We start from the raw sequence: 23,901 nt of genomic DNA, 5'->3' as shown, positions 1-23,901 counted from the left end.
ATAATGTATCTTGAACTTTAAGCGTGCGGTTGTTTTATGCGATGAACGCAGCGTTGAATGCATCAGATCAACGGAATGCAAGAAAAATTACATTTTACATAGACCATCTAATGACACTAGTTTTACGCGGTTAGCGCGTTGTAATTTTCTTATACATTCCGTTAACGCATGCGTTTATCGCAATTCTATAAGTATATCTATCTCGAAATAACACATATTTATATAAGGATATATTCTAGGCATTCAATCAAAATAAACACGATTTAGTTACATATGTATACATAGAAGATCTTTGTTTGATCACCATTGTGTACATAGGTATATTTAACAAAATCGTGTGTTTACATTCGCCTTTCGAGTATTTACTTACTGTTAGGGAATGATTTATAATGCCAAGTCTTGTTGTGTTTAAAAGAGATTATAGTACTGTTTTAATCATGTGTAAATTTAACATAAATACAGGTTGTGTTCAATATAGATTAAACAAGTGGCTCTGTGAGCTGTAGCTGGTAGTACTATTAGTTATTCTGTGATGTAGCCTCGCGAGCATAGCTTACAACTGAAGAAAAGTATGGCTCCGCCATTTTGAAGAAAAACCGAAATACTGAATGGACAAAACATCTATTTACTTAATCATCGAAACTGCTCCTAAAATTTGACGAGAATCGGTTGAAAATTGGGTACTTGACACATGTTGAGTATTATAACAAAATTTAGCTAAATGGATAGAAAATGACCTATCCATTATAAAAGCGGAATTAAAAAGATATATTGTCTTGACTGTTTACTGCCGCAGGACGACTTGAATGTTTTATCGAACTGGTGCGTTGATAATCGTATGGTTCTAAATGTTGATATATGCTTCGCGATAACTTTTTCGAAGAAAAAAACAGAAATTATAGCCGGTCAGAAACTTTCACCCAGAGAGTTAGCTAAAGATCTCGGTATTTGGTTTGATGAACACTTAAACTTTAAATATTATTACGAGTACATCAGAAGATAAGCTAACCAAATGCTTGGATTTATTCTCCGAATCACCAAAGACTTTTAAAAGCCAAAAAGCTTGCTAACATTGTTTCAAAGCCTTGTCCGTAGCGTTCTTGAGTAGGTACGGGTGCAATGTGTGGGCACCGTGTTACCTTTTTACATTCCAATAATATCGAGAAAGTTCAGAAAAGATACAGGTAATTTTTCTATGAAATTCCATTTCGGGAGAAAACGTTTTCCACTAACTAAATCTTTCATCACTTTTATTTTGATGTCGATCGCTTCAGCATAATATATTCTAGGTTCATAGGTTTCGCTTTATTGAAGAAAAAAAATTGTTTTCAAGGAAAACCTATAAAACTAGTTTTTCATTGTCAATAACATACTAAAAATCATGGGGAATAGAAAATATTTAGAAGTGAAAAACGTTTTCTATTTTTGTATAGAAGATAATTTCCCTTTGAGTCCCATCCAATCTAAATAACAGATTGTACACTAAAACACAAGCCTATAAATTCAATTAAGGCTGTCTCGATAAAATCAACTGCTGTTTATCATAAATCAAACCTTATCATGAGTGATGCGCACACGCACCACGCACAGCGAATTATCGAACATAAAACTCCTTTGATCCCCGGACCGACAAAAACTGATTTGTGAGGAATTCACGTGTAGATAAGTTAATCTTGCTTATGAACACGAATTAGTCATAATTGTAAATAGCAGTTTTCAGTGATGATTGCATAATTACTAATCACACTAATGAATCACTCCCGCGCGCACAACTTTGGAAGATTATCCAGAGGTCCGACTTCATTTGTTATGGGCACTAGGCGACAGCGACGCTATACGTACGTATATACAGTCAAGTGTAAAAATATGGGTGTACACATCTTACTCAAAAATATGTGCCATAGCATCTTATTCCAGTGTAATAAGAGCGTAGTACCATATTTTTGAGACGATTCTCTCGATACATATTTTTGCAGCTGACCGTACAAGGGTGTAGCTAGCCAGTGAACTAGGGGGGGGGGGCTTCCCGCTGCAAATACCACAATAAGTACCTATATGGAGTAAATGATGACCATTTACACTGGAAAGACCACATCGAGCAAATTTGTGTTAGACTGAACAGATTTGTGTTTGCTCTACGAAGATTGAGAAACACAATATCTGTGGAAGCAGCTTTGGCGGCTTATCACGGATATGTGTCTTCAGTCCTTCACTACGGCTTGATTATGTGGGGTAATTCTGTCGATGTTGAAAGAGCATTCATTATTCAGAAAAAATGTGTTCGGGCTATCTGTAACGCCTGGCCTGAAGACTCTTGCTTTCCACTGTTCAAACAATTGCAGATACTCCCCTTACCCTGCTTATACATAAAAGAAATATGTATGTTTGTAAATAACAATAGACCTTTTTTCAAAAAACGTGGGGAAGTGATACACAGACAGACCCGACCAAATATTATGAATTTGCTAAATAGCTTATAAAATTATTTACAAAAAAAATGTATATAACATGTGTATAGTAATATATAATCGATTACCTAATGACATCAAATTATTGAAAGGAAATAGATTTAAAAATAAACTGACTTCTTGGCTTCTTGATAATTGTTTCTATAGTGTACAAAAATATTTAGATCACAACTGACATGCTGCTGAAATTTCTAGTTGATAATTGACATTCATATTCAGGAAATATTGTAAATTCTATTTTATTCATTATAACTTTGACATTTTGTTTAACTTCGACCCTCGATTATTATTTTACTTGACATTGTGTAAATTTGATATTTTGAAATTATTTTCTATTTTTATATATATTACCTGTTTTTTTTTAAATATTTGCACGCCTGCATGCAGACTGAATGCACGGATTTTCTTTTATCTTGTAAGACCTTTATATTACTGTGTTCTATGCAAATAAATTCTTTGAATCTTTGAATGTCAATGTGGTTGCATACATTGAATCGACAATTTTTTTTATCTTTGAATTTATATTCATTTGTTTGTATCGCACATCAAAATATGTGGTTTGGACGTTTCGGTACTATCAATTGGCGTAACATGAAAAATTTATTTATTTAATTATTTCAATCAATCAGCACTAACAGCTAAACCTTACGTGCTAATTGGCGTTATATTACTTAGTGTCTAACATGCATTAATCAATTTTAAATATAACAAAAATATAATAATTGTAAAAACGAATGAATCCATTAATTGCAATAAATAAAATTGATAATTTCTACGTCAATACTGAATATAGAGTTAGGAATAATAACAATATTGTCACAATTTTCTCAAATAAATGAATTAAAATGTACGAGTATACACTGGTCATACCTTTTCCGTTATACAATAAATTCTTGTAATAACGAAACGGCCAAGCCACATATTTTGATTAAGGTGTAGAGTTTGTAGATTGTAGATAAGCCTTCATGAGATCTGATAACTTTTTGCCAGTGCGAGCCTTATGGTTTCGTCTTGGCTACATTTTACATGAAAATATTTTTGGTGGGATCTATCTTTCTTTACCCTCCATTTCTACACAAAAGATCCCTATGGGTCGAAGTGTATCCGCAAGGACCCCCGAAAATTAGAAGATTACCCTCCATTACCTCCATACCATCAACATCATTTTGCACTTGTCTTACCGTTTAGGGAAGTTGCTCTTATAAACCAGTAGGTAATATTTTTTGAAAGATTATGTCAATACTACTTAATTAGTACCTACAATATAATTTATTATGTATTTATTTTAAATTTATTTATGAACCTGTTTTATAACTGTGACATTTAATTTAATTTAATATGAATTGACATTGTATTAATATTTTTAGCAATTAAGATCGTTGACATATAATATATTTTCATTAAATTTTCATTTAAATTATTTTACAGATAAAGTTATTTATAACTTAGTGTTTTTGTAAATATGTTTGTTTTTTAATTCTTTTTGACATTTCGACAATACCTAGGTTGTCCCTAGCTATGTATACATTGACATTTTCTTTTTTGTCGTGACATTTCTTTATTTATTAATTTTATATGTTTTGTTTTAATGTTAAGTTGACGATCTTTTAGTGAAAGCCTTTGTTTTATCCTTTTGTGTAAAATACTGTGTCTTTTTCTTTAAGAAATAAATAAATCTAATCTAATCTAATCTACGCCGATTCTCAGGATTAGTTGCCAAGCGGACCCCCGGCTCCCATGAATCGTGGCAATAAGCCGGGACAAACGCTAGGAAGAAGACTTAGACTTTAACAGGTACTTTCTTTGATGACCGTTCTGGCCCTGTGGGTAGTGACCCTGCCTAATGGTCCCAGGTTTAAATCCTGGTAAGGGCATTTATTCGTGTGATGAGCACGGATATTTGTTTCCGAGTCATGGGTGTTTTCTATGTAATTAATTATTTATAAATTATATATATCGTTGTCTAAGTACCCTCAACACAAGCCTTATTGAGCTTAATGTGGTTTTTAGTCAATTTGTGTAGGAATGTCCTTCCTTTTGACGAAGTGCAAAAGACCTTAGCGAACTCGGCGCCGGCGACTGGACCGAAACGGTTTTGGACAGAGAAGCATTGCGGTCTTTGGTGTCGGAGGCCAAAATCCACTTCGGGTCGCTGCGCCACAGCAGTAAGTAAGTATTAATGTCCTATAATATAATCATAGTTAATACTACTTAATCTAAATTTTATTCGTAACGTCGTGACATGCACGGCGGCTACAAATACCTACTTATTCTGTGCTACATCGGTAGCAAGCGTACCATCTCATAAAGTCCGGAAGCTAACAATGGACATGTGTTTACATTACGTTGCCTTGGCCTGTACGTTCGCGAAATGGTTCAAGCTCGCCTTTCATACGTTTGGTAGGTAAACAAAGCTGACAAGACTTGAAGGTGTTCCGGTAGCCATCTGATATATCGAAGCGGCAGGATGTTCACAAATATCTCAACAATGACTCTGTTACACACCTACTTTTTCGATTAATTTCTCCGTTTCCGAAGAAATTGCTCTTTAGCGATAAGACCGCTTATTGTCTGCATAATCAATTGTTTCTTTTCTTTTGTATCTTTTTACTGAGGTGTGCTAATAAAGAATATTCTCAAAACGTTCAAGTGGATCTTCAATTGTTCAGATATTTTGAGCACATTGGCCGCTCCGATGTATCTGATGGCTGTACGTGACTTTCAATAGTATGTATCTACAGTTTAAGTGGTAAATTTAAATAAAAACTTACTTGTTTTCCAATCGACGATCGCATGTTCGCGTAGAGATTTGGAAAATAGATAATATCTCGCGAAAACTAGGCGGTTTTCGCGTGTATCTTTACTGATAAATAGGCTAAATAGCTACTGACTGTATTTTTGAGACAGAAAAACTGAATTCCGTGGATATCGTTTGAAAGCTAGTCCTAACAATGGATGTGTAAACACATACATATAGACTTCACCTTGGCCCGTATGTCGATATACGTTTGCACTTCGCAGAAACGAATAAAGCTTCGCCTTTCATGTAGGTAAACAAATCGATGTCTGCGCACAGTGGAACCAATATTTTCAGTGGATTTTGCCACTTCTACAAAAAAGGATCGAATGTAATAAATTCCATGACAAAGTAAGGTGACTCCCGATGACGTTGCGTGTTTTTAATTTACACTTTCTCAATATTCCTGTTATATTTTGTGATGCCGTCGTCGTCATAAACTAGAAACTACAACAATTATTTTGATATATATTTTATGAATATACGTCCGACTTCATGGGGGGCCTAATAACCTACAAAAAATCGATATTTCTAGATATAATAAAAAGTGGACATTTCAAAACGTTGAATACTATATGGTTAAATGACGTTTTCGTAAGTTGATCATTGTATAAAAGTCAAAATGAATAGCGAGTGCATGCTGGAGTCGCTTTATGTATTCAAATAATTTTAATATTATTGTCTTTAAATAAAAATATCAAAATCGGAAATAGAATATACATTTTTTTTTTTTTTATAACTAGATTGAGATAGTTGTATGAATGGTCTTTGTTTTGAATGACAACATGCAGTCTGCGATTGCCCTGCAGGAATATAGTACTACTTTAGAACATTTTACTACGTAAATAAATATAAAAGTCGGACTCGCCCACCGAGGGTACCGTACTCTTTAGTATTTGTTGTTATAGCGTCAAGAAAAATATATCATCTGTGAAAATTTCAACTGTCTAGGTCTATCACGATTCATGAGGTACAGCCTGATGACAGACGGACGGACGGACAGCGGAGTCTTAGAAATAGGGTCTCGTTTTACCCTTTGGGGTTGGGTTGGGGTTGCTTGCATGCTGAATACAAGGATTCCTTTTTATTATTTTAAGACCAAATTGTACTGATTATTAAAAAGTAACACTTAGATTTACCGAGTCAACGTCCGTAAAAACCACAAATTCGTCCTTTTATCAATACGGGTTTGTGAATATCTAATCTTAGTTTTTACTATAAGTACTTTGGGCTTTTACAGTACCTATACATATGAACGTGTCTATAAATAGGTGCACTTTTTAGGAATTCAAGCAAGATAGCATCTGGATATGTCAATCATTTGTGTGAGATGAAGATCAATGAGTTCTGAGATAAACACTTGACTGGATAAGATGACACAACAAAAACAATTTCACAATTCTCATCCAGTACGTAAATCCAATACATACGGGTGAATATTTAATCTTTTATGTTTTATCACGTAATGTTTGCAGTACATTGCTTCTCGGTAAGTTTCCAAAAAATAATTACGGGGTCATTTTTTTTTATACTACGGCGGTGGCAAACAAGCATACGGCCCGCCTGATGGTAAGCAGCCTCCGTAGCCTATGTACGCCTGCAACTCCAGAGGAGTTACATGCGCGTTGCTGACCCTAAACCCGCCCCCCCCTCATTGAGCTCTAGCAACCTTACTCACCGGCAGGAACACAACACTATGAGTAGGGTCTAGTGTTATTTGGCTGCTGTTTTCTGTAAGGTGGAGGTACTTTCCAGTTGGGCTCTGCTCTAGATCTGGAATGACATCCACTGGCTGTGCCCTACCACACAAAGCGAGATGACATTCACAATGCCCATACCTCTCTTTTGATGGTCATAATTAATGTAACTTAAAAAACGTCTTAGTTAATGATGACACCGATGAATTCTATATATGGTTTAATTTATATGATTTACACACTGTATATTGGATATATATCTTGTATTTTGTATGTTATCTAATAAAGCCGTAAATGACATTGTACTCGTATTTGCGTTTGATAATAGAAACAGGGAAAAGGAAGGAGTATTCTCATAGTATTCTAAATTTAAATTAATAGGGAAGGTAGGCAGGACACTGTTTTATCACGTGGGTAAAGCCATCCATAATACATGGTTACTAGTCACCGCCATCATCAGTGAATCACGCTAATCCACAGAATAAATAATACTACTACCGTACATAAATGACACTTCCTACAAAACCGAAGTTTGACAGCGATTCAGGGACAAATCATGCTGTCTCTTTCTAATGTATGGCACTATCCCTTTCGGCTATTTAGGGTTGTCAAAATTCAAGTCTTATCTATTGTTGTGCACGCAATGGGACGTCAAGTTGTGCCAATCGTAATAATTGCTCGGAGCAATGCTGAGCCGAACGGAGCCGAGAATGCCCGAACGCTCTAGTGTCTCCCCACTGGCTAAGCGGAGTTCCCGCTATACATTATATACCGAGTGAACTAGTTATTGCCTGCCAGCTAGGTACCGCTGGAGAGACGAAGTGCAAAAAGATCTTAGCGAACTCGGCGCCGTCGACTGGACAGAAACGGCTTTGGCCAGAAAAGCATGGCGGTCTTTGGTGTCGGAGGCCAAGATCCACTTCGGGTCGCCGCGCCACAGCGGTAAGTATATAAGTAAATATCCTGAAACATTTCGCTTTGGCACATTTAAACTCCTAAATATACTAAAAACAGTCGTTAAAAACATTAATAAAACGAAAATAACCTCTTTAAAAGTGACAGTATGCGTCAGCTGAGCGGGACCGACATAGCGTCTCGATACGAATGACGTCATATTGTGACGTCATCACTTGGAAAATTTTGGCAGCTGATACCGTCAATTGAACGCATGTCATTAATATCTGTATTCGAAATTGAATTTAATGGGAAAAGGAATAAGGATGAAAGTTCAAGACATGTTTCATTAGGCGGTTTGTGAGTAGCGTGCAATGTTTCTTAATGAGTATTTCAATTTTCAAGAGTATTTTGACTCATGATCATGACTATGACAAGTATTTCGCAATAGTACAGTAGAGTTCATAAATAGTTACACATTTTTTTACCTTATTGCAATGGATTAAGGTGAATAAATGTATCCATATTTATGAACTCGACTCGAATCAAGGACATTAATTGTGGGGCCGTTTTGGGTTCAAGCTGTCAAAAGTGCCAATAGTGCCAATAGTAACGGTTTCGACGACCTGTCTGACCTAGTGAGTAGTGACGTGCCCTGCCTACGAAGCCGATGGTCCCAGGTTCAAATCCTTGTGATGAGCACGGATATTTGTTTCTGAGTCATGGATGTTTTCTATGTATTTAAGTATTAATAAATATGTATATATTATAAATATATCGTTTTCTAAGTACCCACAACACAAGCCTTATTGAACTTACCGTGGGACTTAGTCAATTTGTGTAATAAACTTCTACAAAAAAAATTACCTAGTAAGTTTATGAAAAATGGCAACGGAAAGGAAATAACAATATTGGACACTTTTTTTCTCCTATTACCTACTCGTATGATCCAGAGAGCAGAGATCATAAAAAATACCAAATAAAAAAGTATACAACTTATCAAATGGCCCGTCTAATTATACAAAAACAACAACAATAGAGTAACATGAATTTATTAATAAATGAAGGAAAACCCTTCCAATAATCCTGCATAATTTACAATATACCTCGTTTTTCCTTCAAAAAGACAATTCATGATGAACACAATAGGTACTGAACGAAATAGTGTCTCGTTTGCGTTCCACGTATTGTACCAATGGACGTTTAAGCGGTAAACGACTTTATCTGAGTGCAATAAAGTGTGTTTTACAATGTGTTATTACAGTTGCTAAGTGTACAATGTGACATTAATGGGTATTGGTTATTGGTATGGGCAAAATAAGGGTTAAATTAGTAGTCTTTGTTTGTTAACTAGGTACCATAATTATAGAAATAGAACGAGCTAAGTTGGCAGCGATTTGATAGCTCGTGCAAGTGTTAAGTAGTACGGTCTCCACCTTACAGAAAACAGCAGCCAAATAACACTAGACCCTACTCATAGTGTTGTGTTCCTGCCTGTGAGTAAGGTTGCCAGAGCTCAACGAGGGGGGGGGGGGGGGGGGGGGGGGGGGGGGGGGGATTAAGGGTCGGCAACACGCATGTAACTCCACTGGAGTTGCAGGCGTACATAGGCTACGGAGACAGAACAGAAATACATCATCTGTGAAAATTTCAACTGTCTAACTATCACGGTTTATCAGGTACAGCCTGGTGACAGACGGACAGACAAGGCGGACTGACAGCGGAGTTACCATGTGGGTACGGAAACCTAAAAAAGGAATAAAAACTGATCCAAAGAAGGGTTCCGCCTAAAAATCAGTTGCTCCCAATAGTAAAAAAATCCACCTGTTATACTCGTGGTAAAACCTTGGTGGGAATAGCTATAGTAAACACCCCTATAATGGAACAGTCACCAGTAATGAGATGGTATAGACAAATCCTGTAAAATAAATATTTATTTAGACACTGGCAACATTTTACCATAAACAAGAGCCATGGAGCCGCTTAAAATTGATGTTTCATAGATATTTCTTTGTTTTAAATTAATGGCGCCATACATCACTGGAGCAAAAAAACATAGTTTTTATTTGTTAATAATATTGAAACCAATTGCAGTATCTTTCATTGATTATAATGAAAACATAAAGGACGAATAGGACATTTAGTTTTTAATGCATAAAGCGGTAGAAATTTTATGAGTGCCGAGAAAATATCAAAATACTCCAAATTTTCTCTTAAATGTCCCATGAATGACTGGTGCCGTTAACATAGAAAGAATTCTATTAGCGAATTGAAGAGTTTGTACACTTTGTACTATTTGTATAAGTACTTCGTATAGCCGTATAGTAATTTAAGCAAGAAGGGAACCACCCAAACATTAAGCGAGACGGGTCGATATCCATCCAGAGTGAACCAGTTATTTCGAGAAACAATGAGCGTGAAACATAAGTAATTGAAGGGTGAGGCCGATCGTTCGAGTGTTGTCAGGGCTCCTCTACACGATGGCCCAGCGTAGGCCAGTCCAAGGGACGCATTTATGCGTTAGAGGGAGCAAGTGATATTGCTATCTCATTCCACTGCATAGCTGCGTCCCTTAGACTGGCGTACGATGGGCCATCGTGTAGAGGAGCCCCCATGTTCCCTACCAGGGTGCGTAGCCAACATGCCAATCGTTAACGATCCCTAGCGTAGCGTAGTCATCTCTCTTTCATATTAGTGCGACAGTGGCAGGTGCGTTTCGTTCTCTACGGAGCGTAAACGATTGACATGTCATTTGCTGGCTAATACATATTTACGAGCTTTTCTGACATATTACTTTGTACAAACTTGTTGATTGTGACCTATGACCTAGCTATATTACAGCGGTATTGATTTTCGGGACAAGTACATACGGGACGTATGGCATCCCTAATATACCATATACCATATGATTACATAAACTGGTACATACCTACCTATACATGCCTATTTGTCGCATGACGATCGCATGATAATTTCACAACTAAGTTAATCTCGATAACAATCGTTAAAAATATCATATCACTATTTTTTTTAAAGTCATCCATGTATTTATCAGTAATTAGTACGCTATCGCACAGAATTCTAACGAGTTTTTTATACTTACCCACAGCGGACGGTAATAAATCTGATTTATAAGGAATTTTAAGCCTCTAATCAATTTACCTAATTACTGATAAAATAATCTGTAGTAGTAATACTACGCTAAAACCTGCCTACTTATACAATTTTTATAGTTTTTTTCTGTACATACGGTGTACGTCTTTTTTTTTAATTTAGTGTTGTGACCATGTCTGCTGTTCCGATTCACGTAATATTTCCGTAAGTCGATAAAAATCGATTATGTTATCAATAGGCAATATAAATATATTGTATTAATTATGGAAATATTATGTCATACATAATTAGTATATAACAATTATTAATTTGAGAAGATTTGTGATACTAAATATATAGGCGTATAACAAGAAAAAATCTGTTGTAGTAAAATCGATTCGAACAATTCATAATTAATCGCTAAATTTGACACACGATTCTTAGCCTCGTCACTAATTACGTCTATACTCAAGTGTCAAAAGTTCATTCTTAGGGACTATATACTTACTTTACTCTTTGCTTAGAGATTTTAGACTATAGTCAATTCAGTTTCTTTTTTCGAACTGTCAAAACGATTTGCTACTATGGAACACTAGCAAACAACGTCACGGTCAAGTTACCTACTCTAATAAAATAGAAATGTCTAAAAATAACCGCTGTCTAGTGTCTACGTTTCTCTATTAATGTTGAGATGCTTTATTTCAAATACAGTCAAATACCCTATAGTTAATTTAATATCCTGTATGTTGCTTTATTCTGATAATCACGTTGCACCTGGCTTTATAATTTTTGGTTGTTGTGTTTATGGTCATTTTAGTTTACATGGGGAACTGTCAGATTTGGCGGAATGCCGTTGCCCGATAGAGACCGTGCGCGTTGGAGGGTCTGCCATCTTGTGGCCTGAATCGGAACCATAAACATGCACATTTACACGTCAGGTGTTTCCTTGTGCATAGTAGGTTCTGCCATCTTGTGGGCTACACCGGAACAATAAACGTCACATTTACACCTCGCGCCAAAAATCTGACGGCTCCTGTGCTGCCTCCTACAGTTCATGCACGCTCCCTATATATTTCGGTTTTACTCCGAACTTTCATAAGAACGCAAACGATGAACCTAAATAAACAGGTTTATTCGACGAGAGCGACAACACGACCGGCCGGCCTGGTGGTGTGCCCCCTAAAGAAAAACACCGACATAGGAAGAAACCAGTATTTATTGTTCTAAACCGGTTATGACAAGAACATTATGGAAATGTTCTCCTAAAAACCTGTTGTGTTCGATTTGATCTCATTTAATATGACTTAAATAAATATGACATAGAACTGCGGTGCCGTTAAGAGGAATTCCTAGTTGCGATTTTTCCATACAAACGCTCTCGACTGATTCCTCCCTGGATTTTTAACCTAGAGCAGTGATTTTTTCAAATAAGATCAATATCATCAATATCTGTGCCGCTATGTTTTGCTTTTTTGGAATATTTTATTTTGAAGAAAGATATAGCGCCTCGAAAATCGCAAAAACGGCTAAATTGAATTGGCTGTATAAAAAGGCACAGTATACAAATATGACAAAAAATATCCAAAAAATCAAAACATAGCGGCATAGATTATTTCTTCCTCTTGCAATTTCCAAAATTTCATAATGATTAGTTGCGTTTTGGAGGAGGAAACAGTCGAGAGCGAAACCTCGATTTTTGAGTTTTTTGCGAGTGAATTTCGGTCCGAGCTGCAGTTGTCCTTATCGCACGAATTGGAGGCGGAGACAGTTTCTAAATATACGTACACAGAACGAATAGTGATGGGCATAACATCCTTATTAGGGATTGCAGAACCGGCACTGTTTTAAAGAACCGGGATTTCGGGAATAGTATTATACATTGCTCACACTTGTGCGTCACAAGTAAAAGATAACTACTTTGATGTTTGCCACTAGATAGCAAATTTAATGAAATTACATTGACGAGGGGATTTATATATAAGTATCGCAGTCGTATTGTATAATCCGCCGTATTACATTACGGCTAGTCGATATCAAAATAAGGGCCATTTTGAAATGCGGCGGTTCAACGATTAAGGTAAGTATGTTGGGTAAATACCGGATGCGGGTGAAGAACGTAGGACATTCATTTCCCCCTAATTTGGCTTTATTTTTTAATGTTGGCAACATTGTGTAAGACGCCATTTCATTGCGCCTCGACTGTCAGTGTCCCCGCGTCGCTCAGGGAGTCGGGCTCGTGCTATGTGCAATCACAGAGAGCAAGGTAAATTTCGCGAAAAATTCTTCCTTCTATCCGATCTTCGCTCTGTAATTTATTTTGAGTATTGTGATGAAACTGTGTTTGTTTTTGTAATTGTGTTAACAAACCTAGCACTGCTGTAGACCGAGAGACCAGAAACAATCAGATCTTTACCTATTTAAAAAAACAGCAGTGATTATGAAACTTTAAATTTTCTTCAATTTACCTACTGCTACCACTACCAGCGCGACGGTTACTGACAATGTAATTTTTTTAATTTCCGCAACCCAAAGGTTGCCTTTTAGCGATAAGACCGCATGTTGTTTACCTGTGCTTATGTGTATGTTTTCTTTTGTATTGTTTTCTTTTATTGAGGTGTGCAATAAAGAGTACCTATTTATATTGTATAGGGATGATGATACATGTTGAAATTTATACCAAAATCGAGTAAAATAGATAGCAAATGAGCAATTTTTCGCAATAAAGTACCTACACATACGGATGCATATGTAGATGTGCACGCATACATACATTGCTAGTTTCGGATACAAAATAGAGATAGGGCTTCGAAATTAGTTTCCTTAAAATGCTTCAAGAGGGCTCTCTGTTCCTATATATTTACTTTACTCTTTACATACGATCCTTACATTTTATAAAAAAAAAGATTGTATATCAACTATATATATATATATATATATATATATATATATATATATATATATACAAAATTAAACCAACAAAATCGCAATTTTAATTATTTTCCATACTTCAAGATGGGCTCTCAGTGACCTTGACTTTTCTAAAGAACTACTTAGTCTTTTTGATTTCTAAGTTTGATTCTTATTTTTTTAGCGACCTTCATTAAAAATGACTGGGCACGATTATTTTTTATTTTGTCCCTCCTACTTAAGTACTTAATATCTTCCAGTACATTCCATTCAATAAACAATACATTTACACTTTCCCTAAACCTGTACAGTTCACGAAATCTTAAATTGTCAAAACTTCGCAACGTATCTAGTTTAGTGGGTTTTTTTTATTACTTCGGGTAAACCTTACAATAAGAAGTTTCTTAGCACATTGTTTACTTATCAAATTGCCTTATGACATAGGTATCAAAGTTTGAGAGCCACAATTTTACCAATTTTTGTATCAGGTCAGGGTTAAGATCGGATACAAAAGGGTAGACACCGGACCTATTTCTTTGTGATACCTTATTCTCTTTCCATTAGAAGCAACTTTTTTTCACCATCCAATCCTTTGATGGCAAAACACTCGTTACCCTAAAAAAAAAGTATGTCTCATCTTTACACAGGTACAAAACTAAAACCGTTCTATATTGAAGATTACCAAAATTCAGGCCGAATCTACGTTTATTATTTAACGATTCGCTACGTACTTCAAGAATCTGTCACGTGTTGAGATCTCGAAAAAACATTTTTTCACGAGTTCTCTCAATTGGTCCCAAAATTGTCCGGCATTACCCCAACATACTTTACCAAGATTGTCATTGCGATACGTTCTTCAATAAGGCGGCCCAAGTTTAGCCCCATCGTACTACAAGTTAAATAGATTGTAGTTTATCCATAGGTATATTATTATTATTTTTTATTATTATTATTAAATCATTTATTGCAGACAACATTGATCCATACATATAACATTTATAAAAAGAATTAAAATAAAAACGAAAATTTAAATCGATTTAAACACTAGACATTAAAATTTACATGATTAAGCATTTCATTGATCAAATTAAAATAATAAATGGATTTTATAAACAAGGATTAAGCGCAGTCAAAAATAAATTAAAATGTCAAGCTTCCTATAAACTATAAATAACTGCAATTAAAATTAAAAATTAAAATGTAAGGATATGGAGACTGTGCCAGTGTCTAGCAATCGGGCAATCTAGCCTGTTTGCCACCAGACTCAGGATGCTGTTGGGGCTCTCCCGTACACGGCGCATAATGGAAGCTGTCCGTTTCCGCAATATGGCCGGAAAACTATCTATATGTGAGTCCGCAAACATACCAGAAGCGCTGCAGTACCTAGGAAGACCCAACAGCATCCTTAGTATGTTATTATACTGAACGCGCATGGCGTTTATTGCCCTCTGAGTATAGTTAACCCACAGGCTGCACGTGTACAAGGACTGGCAATATTTATACCTACTTACAAAATTTCACAACACACCATGATCACTCCCAACTTACTGATACGGATAGGTACAGTCAAGTGTAAAAATATGGGTGTACACATCTTACTCAAAAATATGTCCCATAGCATCTTATTCCAGTGTAATAAGAGCGTAGTACCATATTTATGAGACGATTCTTTCGATACATATTTTTGCACTTGACTGTACGACGACAACCGAAACTGAGACATCATTCTTTTTTGCAGTTTTTACCTATATGGTAATTAATATCAATCAATCATTTATTATTTCGTCATCATAGGTGTAAAACACATTTAGTACAGGTAGTTTAGTTAGTAGGGTGTTTGGTATTAGGGTGTAATAGATACAGTATAATTTAAATATTACGTGGTAACAACAAAAACAACTTGCGTCGGGCAGCGCAGAATAAATTCCGTCTGGCTCGCGGGCGATGTCGACGGAACGGCGCGCAATGAGCGAGCGCACGAGTCTCGCGTCTGTGTGCGCGCACTCACACTTAGATAGCTCCGGCTCCCGCCCACCGCAGCGCGACAGAAACATAGCTTCAAAAATTCGAGATTTGAAAAGTTGCTCAGCTAGGAATTGCTCTTAAAGAAGTGTGTAGCTCTTACGGTAAATATCACTAGGATCCCCTAGACCAGTATGGTGCAATGATTCGCTGGCTATGGATGAGGTCCTGGTGGCTCAGTTGGCAGAGCGCTGGAGTATCGACCCAGAGTCCATGAGTTCAAGGCTCAACCAAGGCAGTAATTTTTCCACGTTTTTATTCTAGCTTAAAAGCATCGTTTGCAGACGTGTCGCTTCTTAAAAATTAATTTAGTTTTATAATAAGCTAAAGTATAACTCGGAATCTAAAATATGACGGGGTCGTGTAAAAATCTAAAAGTAAACATCGTCTGTGCGGCGTCTGGTTATCTGCCAACGGACGCGTGGGCGGCGCGCGCAGACCAATCATACTGCAATTATTGCGTAACAGTACAGTGATTTCCAGAATTAACTACTTGTGGCTCTGAGCTGGAGACCTCACGAAAAATTTCATAAGCTTAAATAATTTAATTATAAAAAATACGGAACCCTTTGTTTGATATAATTATTGAAAGTCATATTGTAATGATTGTCAGATTATCATTACTCAGAATTCTGAAACCGAAACTACGGCCAAAACATGATATTTTAGCCGAAACTAGCCAAAACCGAATCTTCTGTCGGACTTCTTTTACGGAATAATCCCAATTTACCTTAAATATGTATATCATATCATATCATATCATTTATTCCATTGAATCATGTTCATTTGTATAATCCGTTGGCGAGAAGAACGAGTGGCAAATGTAAGGACTTATAAATAAATAAATATTATAGGACATTATTACACAAATTGACAGTCCCACAGTAAGCTCAATAAGGCTTGTGTTGAGGTTACTTAGACAACGATATATATAATATATAAATATGTATAAATACTTAAATACATAGAAAACACCCATGACTCAGGAACAAATATCCATGCTTATCACCAGGATTTGAACCCGGGGGCCATCAACTTCGTAGACAGGGTCACTACCCACTAGGGCAAACCGGTCGTCAAATAAAAAAACCGGCCGGCCGGTGTAAATAATTAGTGTAGCAAACAATGTGTTAACGGCGAATTAATACATATTACTATGCAAGTGTATACATGTGTATAACCCTTGACATATCTAAGGACGGGCCTTACGGGCACTAAGAATGGTGCTAGTTCAGTGGTGTCACTCACGAATTCGTGCCAATAGTGCAGTCTAACGCAACTAGTGCGACCAATCGCACGCGCGCTCATCAACTAATCGCGTAGTGGCGTTAGACTGCACGATTCTTAGTGCCAGTAAGGCCCGTCTTTAGATATATATTATGTCAATGTGTGTAACATAATATCTACACAGGTAAATACAAATAAAAATGACTTGCGGAGATTATATTAAAATGGTGTTTAAGGCTCAAATATTTGTCTGTATTCAAACTATTTGTTTTACACTTGCTATCAATTCATGAGTAAATAAAAGGTTTTGGTAGAGTCAAACCAAGATAAGTTGGCAGCTATTTTGACAACCCAGACAGTGCAAAGGTTATTTTAAACGTCAAATTTCTATGAAATTATGACGTTTACTTGACACTTGTACCGTCTGGGCTATCAAAATCGCTGCCAACTTATCTTGGTCTGTCTTTAGTACACATGACTAAGAAAAGGTAATACCTAGGTACCATATAATATAAAATTCGTTTTTTTTTTTAGAAAGAAGGTAAGCGATGTTGACGTGTATTGTTATTGAAAAACACTTTTGAAAAATAAGTAGTATATGTATGATCATTAACAAAAATTGGGTCATTCTAAAATTATATGACTGCGGTCAGACTCAACTCCGTCAAACTTTTCATAGATTTAGTATGGTTTGACGGAGTTTAGACGCAGGCACAAATCTGGAGAATGACCCAATTACATTATTTTGGTTTCATTAAGTAACTTAACCAATTTTTAAAAAGCATTTTTCAATAGAGACACTATCTTAGTGGCAAACAAGCATACAGCCCGCCGAATCTTTTTGTTATATTATTTTATTGCAATTATAGTCTGAGGGCCTACCGCGATCACCTAAGTTCGCAAATTGCGGTCATCTTTCTCCGACACTCTAATCAAGCCTTAATTGGAGTAAAAGAGAAAGATGCCCGCAATTACCGAACTTCGGTGTTCGCGGTATTTTTTTGACCCCCCCTCCTCCTTGGTGACATTTTGTGGGGTTCTTGGCTTAACCCCATAGCCTCACGTGTATTCTTATTTTATTTTTCATTCGACCTAATTTTAAGATAAATAGTATTGCATAGAGCAAATCTTGTTTATACTCGGTATTTTGAAACCGAGAAAAAGTATGTAGTACTTAGATATTTTTTCTTAATTTCGTTCATTATAGAAAAATACACGTGAGGTCTCCTTATGTTTAACTATAGGTATTTCTAAATCACAATCAAAGAATGCTATTAAATTAAATATTTATCATTCAAAATTCAAGCCAACATGAGGAAACGCCTCAAAATTTGAATAAGTATATACTTTGCCAGTGCCCCTCTTTTGGGTAAAATGCAACGTTTTCAGGAGTTCTTGACAAACAAAGAGAAATAAAAAAACATTTTATGGGAATCACCAGACCATAGACATTACATAACACCACAAAAAACCGCTTTGAATACGGCGACCGTATAATGACGCGTGAATAATGAAATTAACTCTTATGACTCATACATGAAGGTCGATGTTAGAATAACGAGGTTGTGACGCAAAAAAAATAATTAGCATAAGTCAACTGTACAAACAATCTTTTTACATTCAAAGCAATTTCTACAAATTCAAAATTCGAATGATTTTCGAACGCATTTTTATGTACCGACCGGTTTATTTTAGCATTATTTCGTTCAGTACAGAGGGCCTACCGCGACATCAAAGTTCACAAAATGTCTCTTTTACTCTAATTTCGGGCTTGTAGCCCAGATAAAAATTATTTAGGTACAGCTTATCAGTCAAATATGTGTACCTACATTGAATGTCAATATTTTCGTCCACCCACCGTTGATACCGATACTGTGCAAATTATCAACTTTTGAGCGCTAGCCTTATTACACATGAAGTTGCAAATGATAAATAAGTGTTAAACTTGTATGTTTATCGAATCGGTGCAAATTACATTTCGTCAAATATAACTTTGATTACTGTTTTAGACTTGTTTTGTCTATCTACCCACAACAAAAACAAACTTATTACCTGACGCGAAAGGGTTATATATTTTAGTTCACGCTATGATTGAGAACCAGCGAAGCAAATCCGCGGGGCGTAACCAACATACCTGATTCCTATGACGTCACCGTCCAAATATAAATCAACTCCTTGGTGAAGCCACTGCTCGCCGACTTTGGCACAGAAAAACATTCTATCATTCTTCTGAACAATTAATTCAGTATCTAAAACATCCTTGGTGATTGTAGGATTGCACAGCGCACCGCGAACCGCCGGCTCCCGGGTTAACGACCACGAATCCACGTTCGAAACTTCCAAATTCAACTTTAAAACACATTTTTCTTCGGCACAACTGCTTTTGTTCACACTCACTGCAAATATCCATGGTTGGAACACCGCGTAGGCGTTTGTTATTAAGAATAACAATAAAAATAAACCACTAGTCCGTAATAAACTAAGACACGCCATCACGCCGCGGTCGCCACTGGCCGAATGAGAGAGCGAATGGAAACGCACGGCAACATGTTGCGCCGAACGAATGAACGGATTGTCACGTGGTTTGTTTGATAAGTTTTAAACAGTTTGAAGTTGTTTCCCGCTTAAAAATTAGCACTTTATTTTAACATTGAAAATGTTTGTTCGCTTCGGTTCTGTACAGCCCCCAAATTTCGCTCAGAGTGCGACATCGCTCTGGTGCTGTGGCGTTGGCTAAAAGTATTGGCAAGGGCTACAAGATGGTGTTTTTTTTTTTTCCAAAAACTTGTTTTGAAAATTGCCAAACTGTCAAAAAAACATTTCTGAGTTATTCTACGATTCCAGTGGAACTATGGAGTGTGGAATTAAGAGGAGTGGCATCTCTTATGGTAGAACTGTTGCAAAAGTGTCCAGCTGTCAGCTATAAATAATAGTTCCAAATCTCTCCAGAGTAGCGCTAGAGTAGCTAAGAACCTAGGCGTTATTGACGGAGTGAATTGCGCTGTCTATGATTTGATTTTTTTGTTTAAGTACTCTAGGTATTGTAGCGCCACCTATTTAAAGTTTTTTGATGACTCTTTTTGGTACATGAAGATTTCGTTCCTTATCTCTACCTTCCGTAAGTGGAACTGCAACGATTATTAAAAGGAAAGTATTCTACGTACTGTTCCAGACAAAAAGAGAAAATGTATTTTCACTTCTAAAAAATATTTTACAGTCTTCATGATTTTTTTGTATGTTACTTCCACAATGAAAAACTAGGATTATAGGTTTTCCTTTTTTCTAAATTTGCAATACATTAGGGCAAGACCTAGATATAGCGATCGACATCAAAATCAAAGAGATTTGTTAAGATTTAGTTAGTGGAAACCGTTTACTCCCGAAATGGACATTTCATAGAAAAAGTACCGTTATTTCTTTAGGAATCTTAGGATCGCAAAGCTATAATTCTTTCCTTTTCTATAAATATGCGAAAGTGACTTCTAAAAATATGGTTTATAACAAGTGGTTTAAAAATACTGCCGCAGAATCTATATTCTGTTTTTTTTATTCCGTAGACTAAAATGACATTTCATGTGGTACTAAGAAATGTCATGTCTTACATATGAAACGTCATTTTAGTCTACGGAATAAAAAAACAGACCTTAGCGATGATGACAACTACGTAACCGATGTTCCAAACGGCCAAGATATGACTTCGATTCATTGTATTAGGTCAGTGTTGTGTACATGAGTGCCATTACGTACTGTAAACGTTGTAATGTGCGAATAGGTAATTCTCTACTCGTGTCGATTTAAAACACTTCCTTCAGTCGTTTTAATTTATCGCCTTCCTATTTTTTGCACTTGTATCGTAATGTACTATTACATTTCTGGAGTAACACTTAGTAACCTAGTTTAGTTAATCATGAAATAAGCCACACAGCTATTTTATATACTCATATAAAATCTAACCACTATATACCTAAAAGACAACATACAAGTCACACAGAAGTAATGGCAAGTGGACCAAAATGTTGACGGATTGGTGGCCGATTTCGGATGAAAGAAGCGCCTGGCGTCCGTTGGCTCATTGGGTGGACGACATTCGAAAAATCGCTGGACACTTCTGGATGAGATTAGCCCAGGACCGGGATAAGTGGCGTAGACGAAGAGGGGCCTGTGGTCAGCAGTGGGCGTCTGGAGGCTAAAATGATGATGATGACAGCTGAAGTGGACTGATCGGTCGCCTGCGGGATTTCCGGACCGATACGACCTTCAAACCTTGAAGAAAAGAGCCATCAAAGCCTTTAGTGTTGCATGGGAGACGGTAACATCTGAAAGAATCTGCCTAATCCTACATCGCTACAGACAACTGCCAACATAATGTTTATAGCACAATCGGATTAAGACCAACCTCGAAATCTCTAGAACAGTCATGAAATTTAGTATGTATATAAATTAAAGGCCCCTTATTCATGCCCAGACTATTTGACATCTCGAGACCTCGAGGAATCGCAGCCATCTTGGAAAATGTGTACCATCCAGGAGAAATTCGCGTTACTCTAAATCTACATTCTTTATGAAAATATAGTGTAAGGCGACATTAAAGCTTATTAAATTCTACAGAAAAAAGTCCTGGATATCTTTGCGGAAAAAATACATGTTTTAGAAAATACTTGCTGAATCTAAGTTTAACGCTTGTACACTTCCAGGGGAGATTCTCTTAATAGAAAACTCGGAGGAATATTAATTCCACTTTTAACTATACATTTGTACGTGATCTACCTCAATATTAACATTTTTCTCGACTATGACTTAACCGGAAAGTAGGGTTATGGGTTTAAGTACTGATAATTCAGTACATCCTGTAGCTTAAGATACTGGACGGATGTTTTGTAGACCTGATCTCATAGTAAATGCAATCAACGAGTCTAGTTTACGCAAAGTAATAATTAATTAACAGGTAAAATATGTATCAACGTATCTACTCATCTCTCTTAACCTCTTAATCGCATGCAATATAAAAGTATTTGTTGAAATTTGAACTTCAATAGTTGTCAATAGAGTTGAATATCGTATCCGTCATATATTGGCTTAGTATGCGGTAAAGGGTTTTCACAGAGTTGTAAATATTTATCGCTGATTATTTGTTTAGAAACCCGACAAGGTTCGGCTAGGCGCCAACTCCGAAATCGAATTTCATGATAGATAGACAGATAGATAATCCGTTTATTTGTTTGCCACTATACACAGGAAATGCAATTAATAAAATGACAAAAAAAAACAGATAATACAAAATCATACGAGAGAAATACACATTTATACAAAATAGAAGTAGAAAGAAAAAAAAATACATTGAAATAATACTGTTCCATACATAAAGGAAATGTTGTGTGCGTCGCAGCAAAACAAAAGGGTTCTGGCTCAGTATTACGCTTCACCCTATGGGAGAGACACTGATATTCTGCCAGGACCAGATCATGAAACGTCTAAGTAGCTTTATAACTCTTGTTTATGGTAAAATATTGCCAATGTTTTTAAACTTAATTTTTATTTGTCATGCTCTGAAAGATTTTGTAGCCCTAAAAAGTTTGCTGAAAGTGGTACGTTTCTGCACTAGAGCATTTTACTTTCTAAGTACGATTTATTACGTTTGTTTCGATAAGCAATATAAATAAGATTTTAAATGGATTCCCATTCTGATATTTAATTTCCCAATTTCATAAATAACGATGCTTTGACCTCAATGGTTAATTGAAAGTACCCTAAGAAATGCTATAAAAAATATATTTAGTCATGTTTCTAACTTTCCGCATGTTCGAAATGAAAAGTAGAGTGTTTGACTCGAATGAGAGGCATCATTTCAGCCTCGGACTACTGACGCCCTCACTGCGTTCGAGCGCCCAACTACCTCGGCAGAAATTAGTGCCTTTCATCGCTCCGTTAACAATCTACCATTAGATTCTTATTTCACAGGATTTGTGGTTTTATGCCCCATTACTGGTTCTACGCCCATTATAGGGGTGCTTACTGTAGGGTTTTTTGTATTTAACATTGTTTAACTTGGTTGTAGTAATAAGTTGTGATTGTGAATAGGTACTATTGTAAGATGGAATACGACCAGAAAATAAAAGAATAAATATATACATGCAAGTGGTTTTTATCACATTCACTGCCTGACAAAAAACGGCGCACTACCCCAGAAACCGGTGGTCTATAGCTGCATACAAAAAGCGCCCACCAGGTGGGTTCCCGGCAGTGAATGTGTTATTGTACGTAAGCTTACTTCAGTTGTTATGTGCTCTAAGTAAAGTAGTCACTTTACTTGCCATAATTGTGTTTATTTGGGGTCGCCGTCATCGAAAACGATGAGGAGGACTATATATATATAAAGTAGTCACTGAATTGAAATATTTCGGACTCTGATCTGTAAAATACAAATAATAAAGGGTGGGCTAATTGGCGCATTTGACGAGGGCGTGGCCAGCCATTGAACTAGGGGGGGGGGGGGGGGGCAGACGCCGCAGAGTGGCATAGGTACATTGTATGTAACATTTGAGCTCTAGGCAGGTAAACTGTACCGTACCTGCTTAACTTTTTGAACGCCAGGCCTATCGTACGCGGCGCGTAATCGTGAACCTTGTCGGTACGCATGAAGGTTGATATTCGGCTGTAGCCGCGCGCGTCATATGACGTGTTTGGCGGTTAAAAGAGCAAGCGGTATGTCACCGGATAGGTTATCATAAGTTGTAAAACGTTTACTATGGCAGGTACTTAGTCCCAAATCTTTGTGTGATAAGTTATTGCCGGAAAA

The 23,901-nt window shown here is 36.5% G+C and overlaps 1 protein-coding gene across 1 annotated transcript in view; it reads right to left on the bottom strand.

The window, feature by feature from the left end:
• Positions 1-19,631, bottom strand: part of LOC133531323 (unextended protein-like) — a 69,418-nt gene extending 49,787 nt beyond the window's left edge. The window contains exon 1 of the mRNA XM_061869461.1: positions 19,240-19,631. Within this exon, the coding sequence (XP_061725445.1) occupies positions 19,240-19,598 (359 nt within the window). The 5' untranslated portion in view covers positions 19,599-19,631. The remainder of the gene's footprint in view (positions 1-19,239) is intronic.
• Positions 19,632-23,901: the final 4,270 nt, after the last annotated feature.

The sequence above is a fragment of the Cydia pomonella genome, chromosome 25 (assembly GCF_033807575.1).
Source record: "Cydia pomonella isolate Wapato2018A chromosome 25, ilCydPomo1, whole genome shotgun sequence".
Lineage (NCBI taxonomy): Eukaryota > Metazoa > Arthropoda > Insecta > Lepidoptera > Tortricidae > Cydia > Cydia pomonella.
This window is presented reverse-complemented; position numbering and strand designations above follow the sequence as displayed.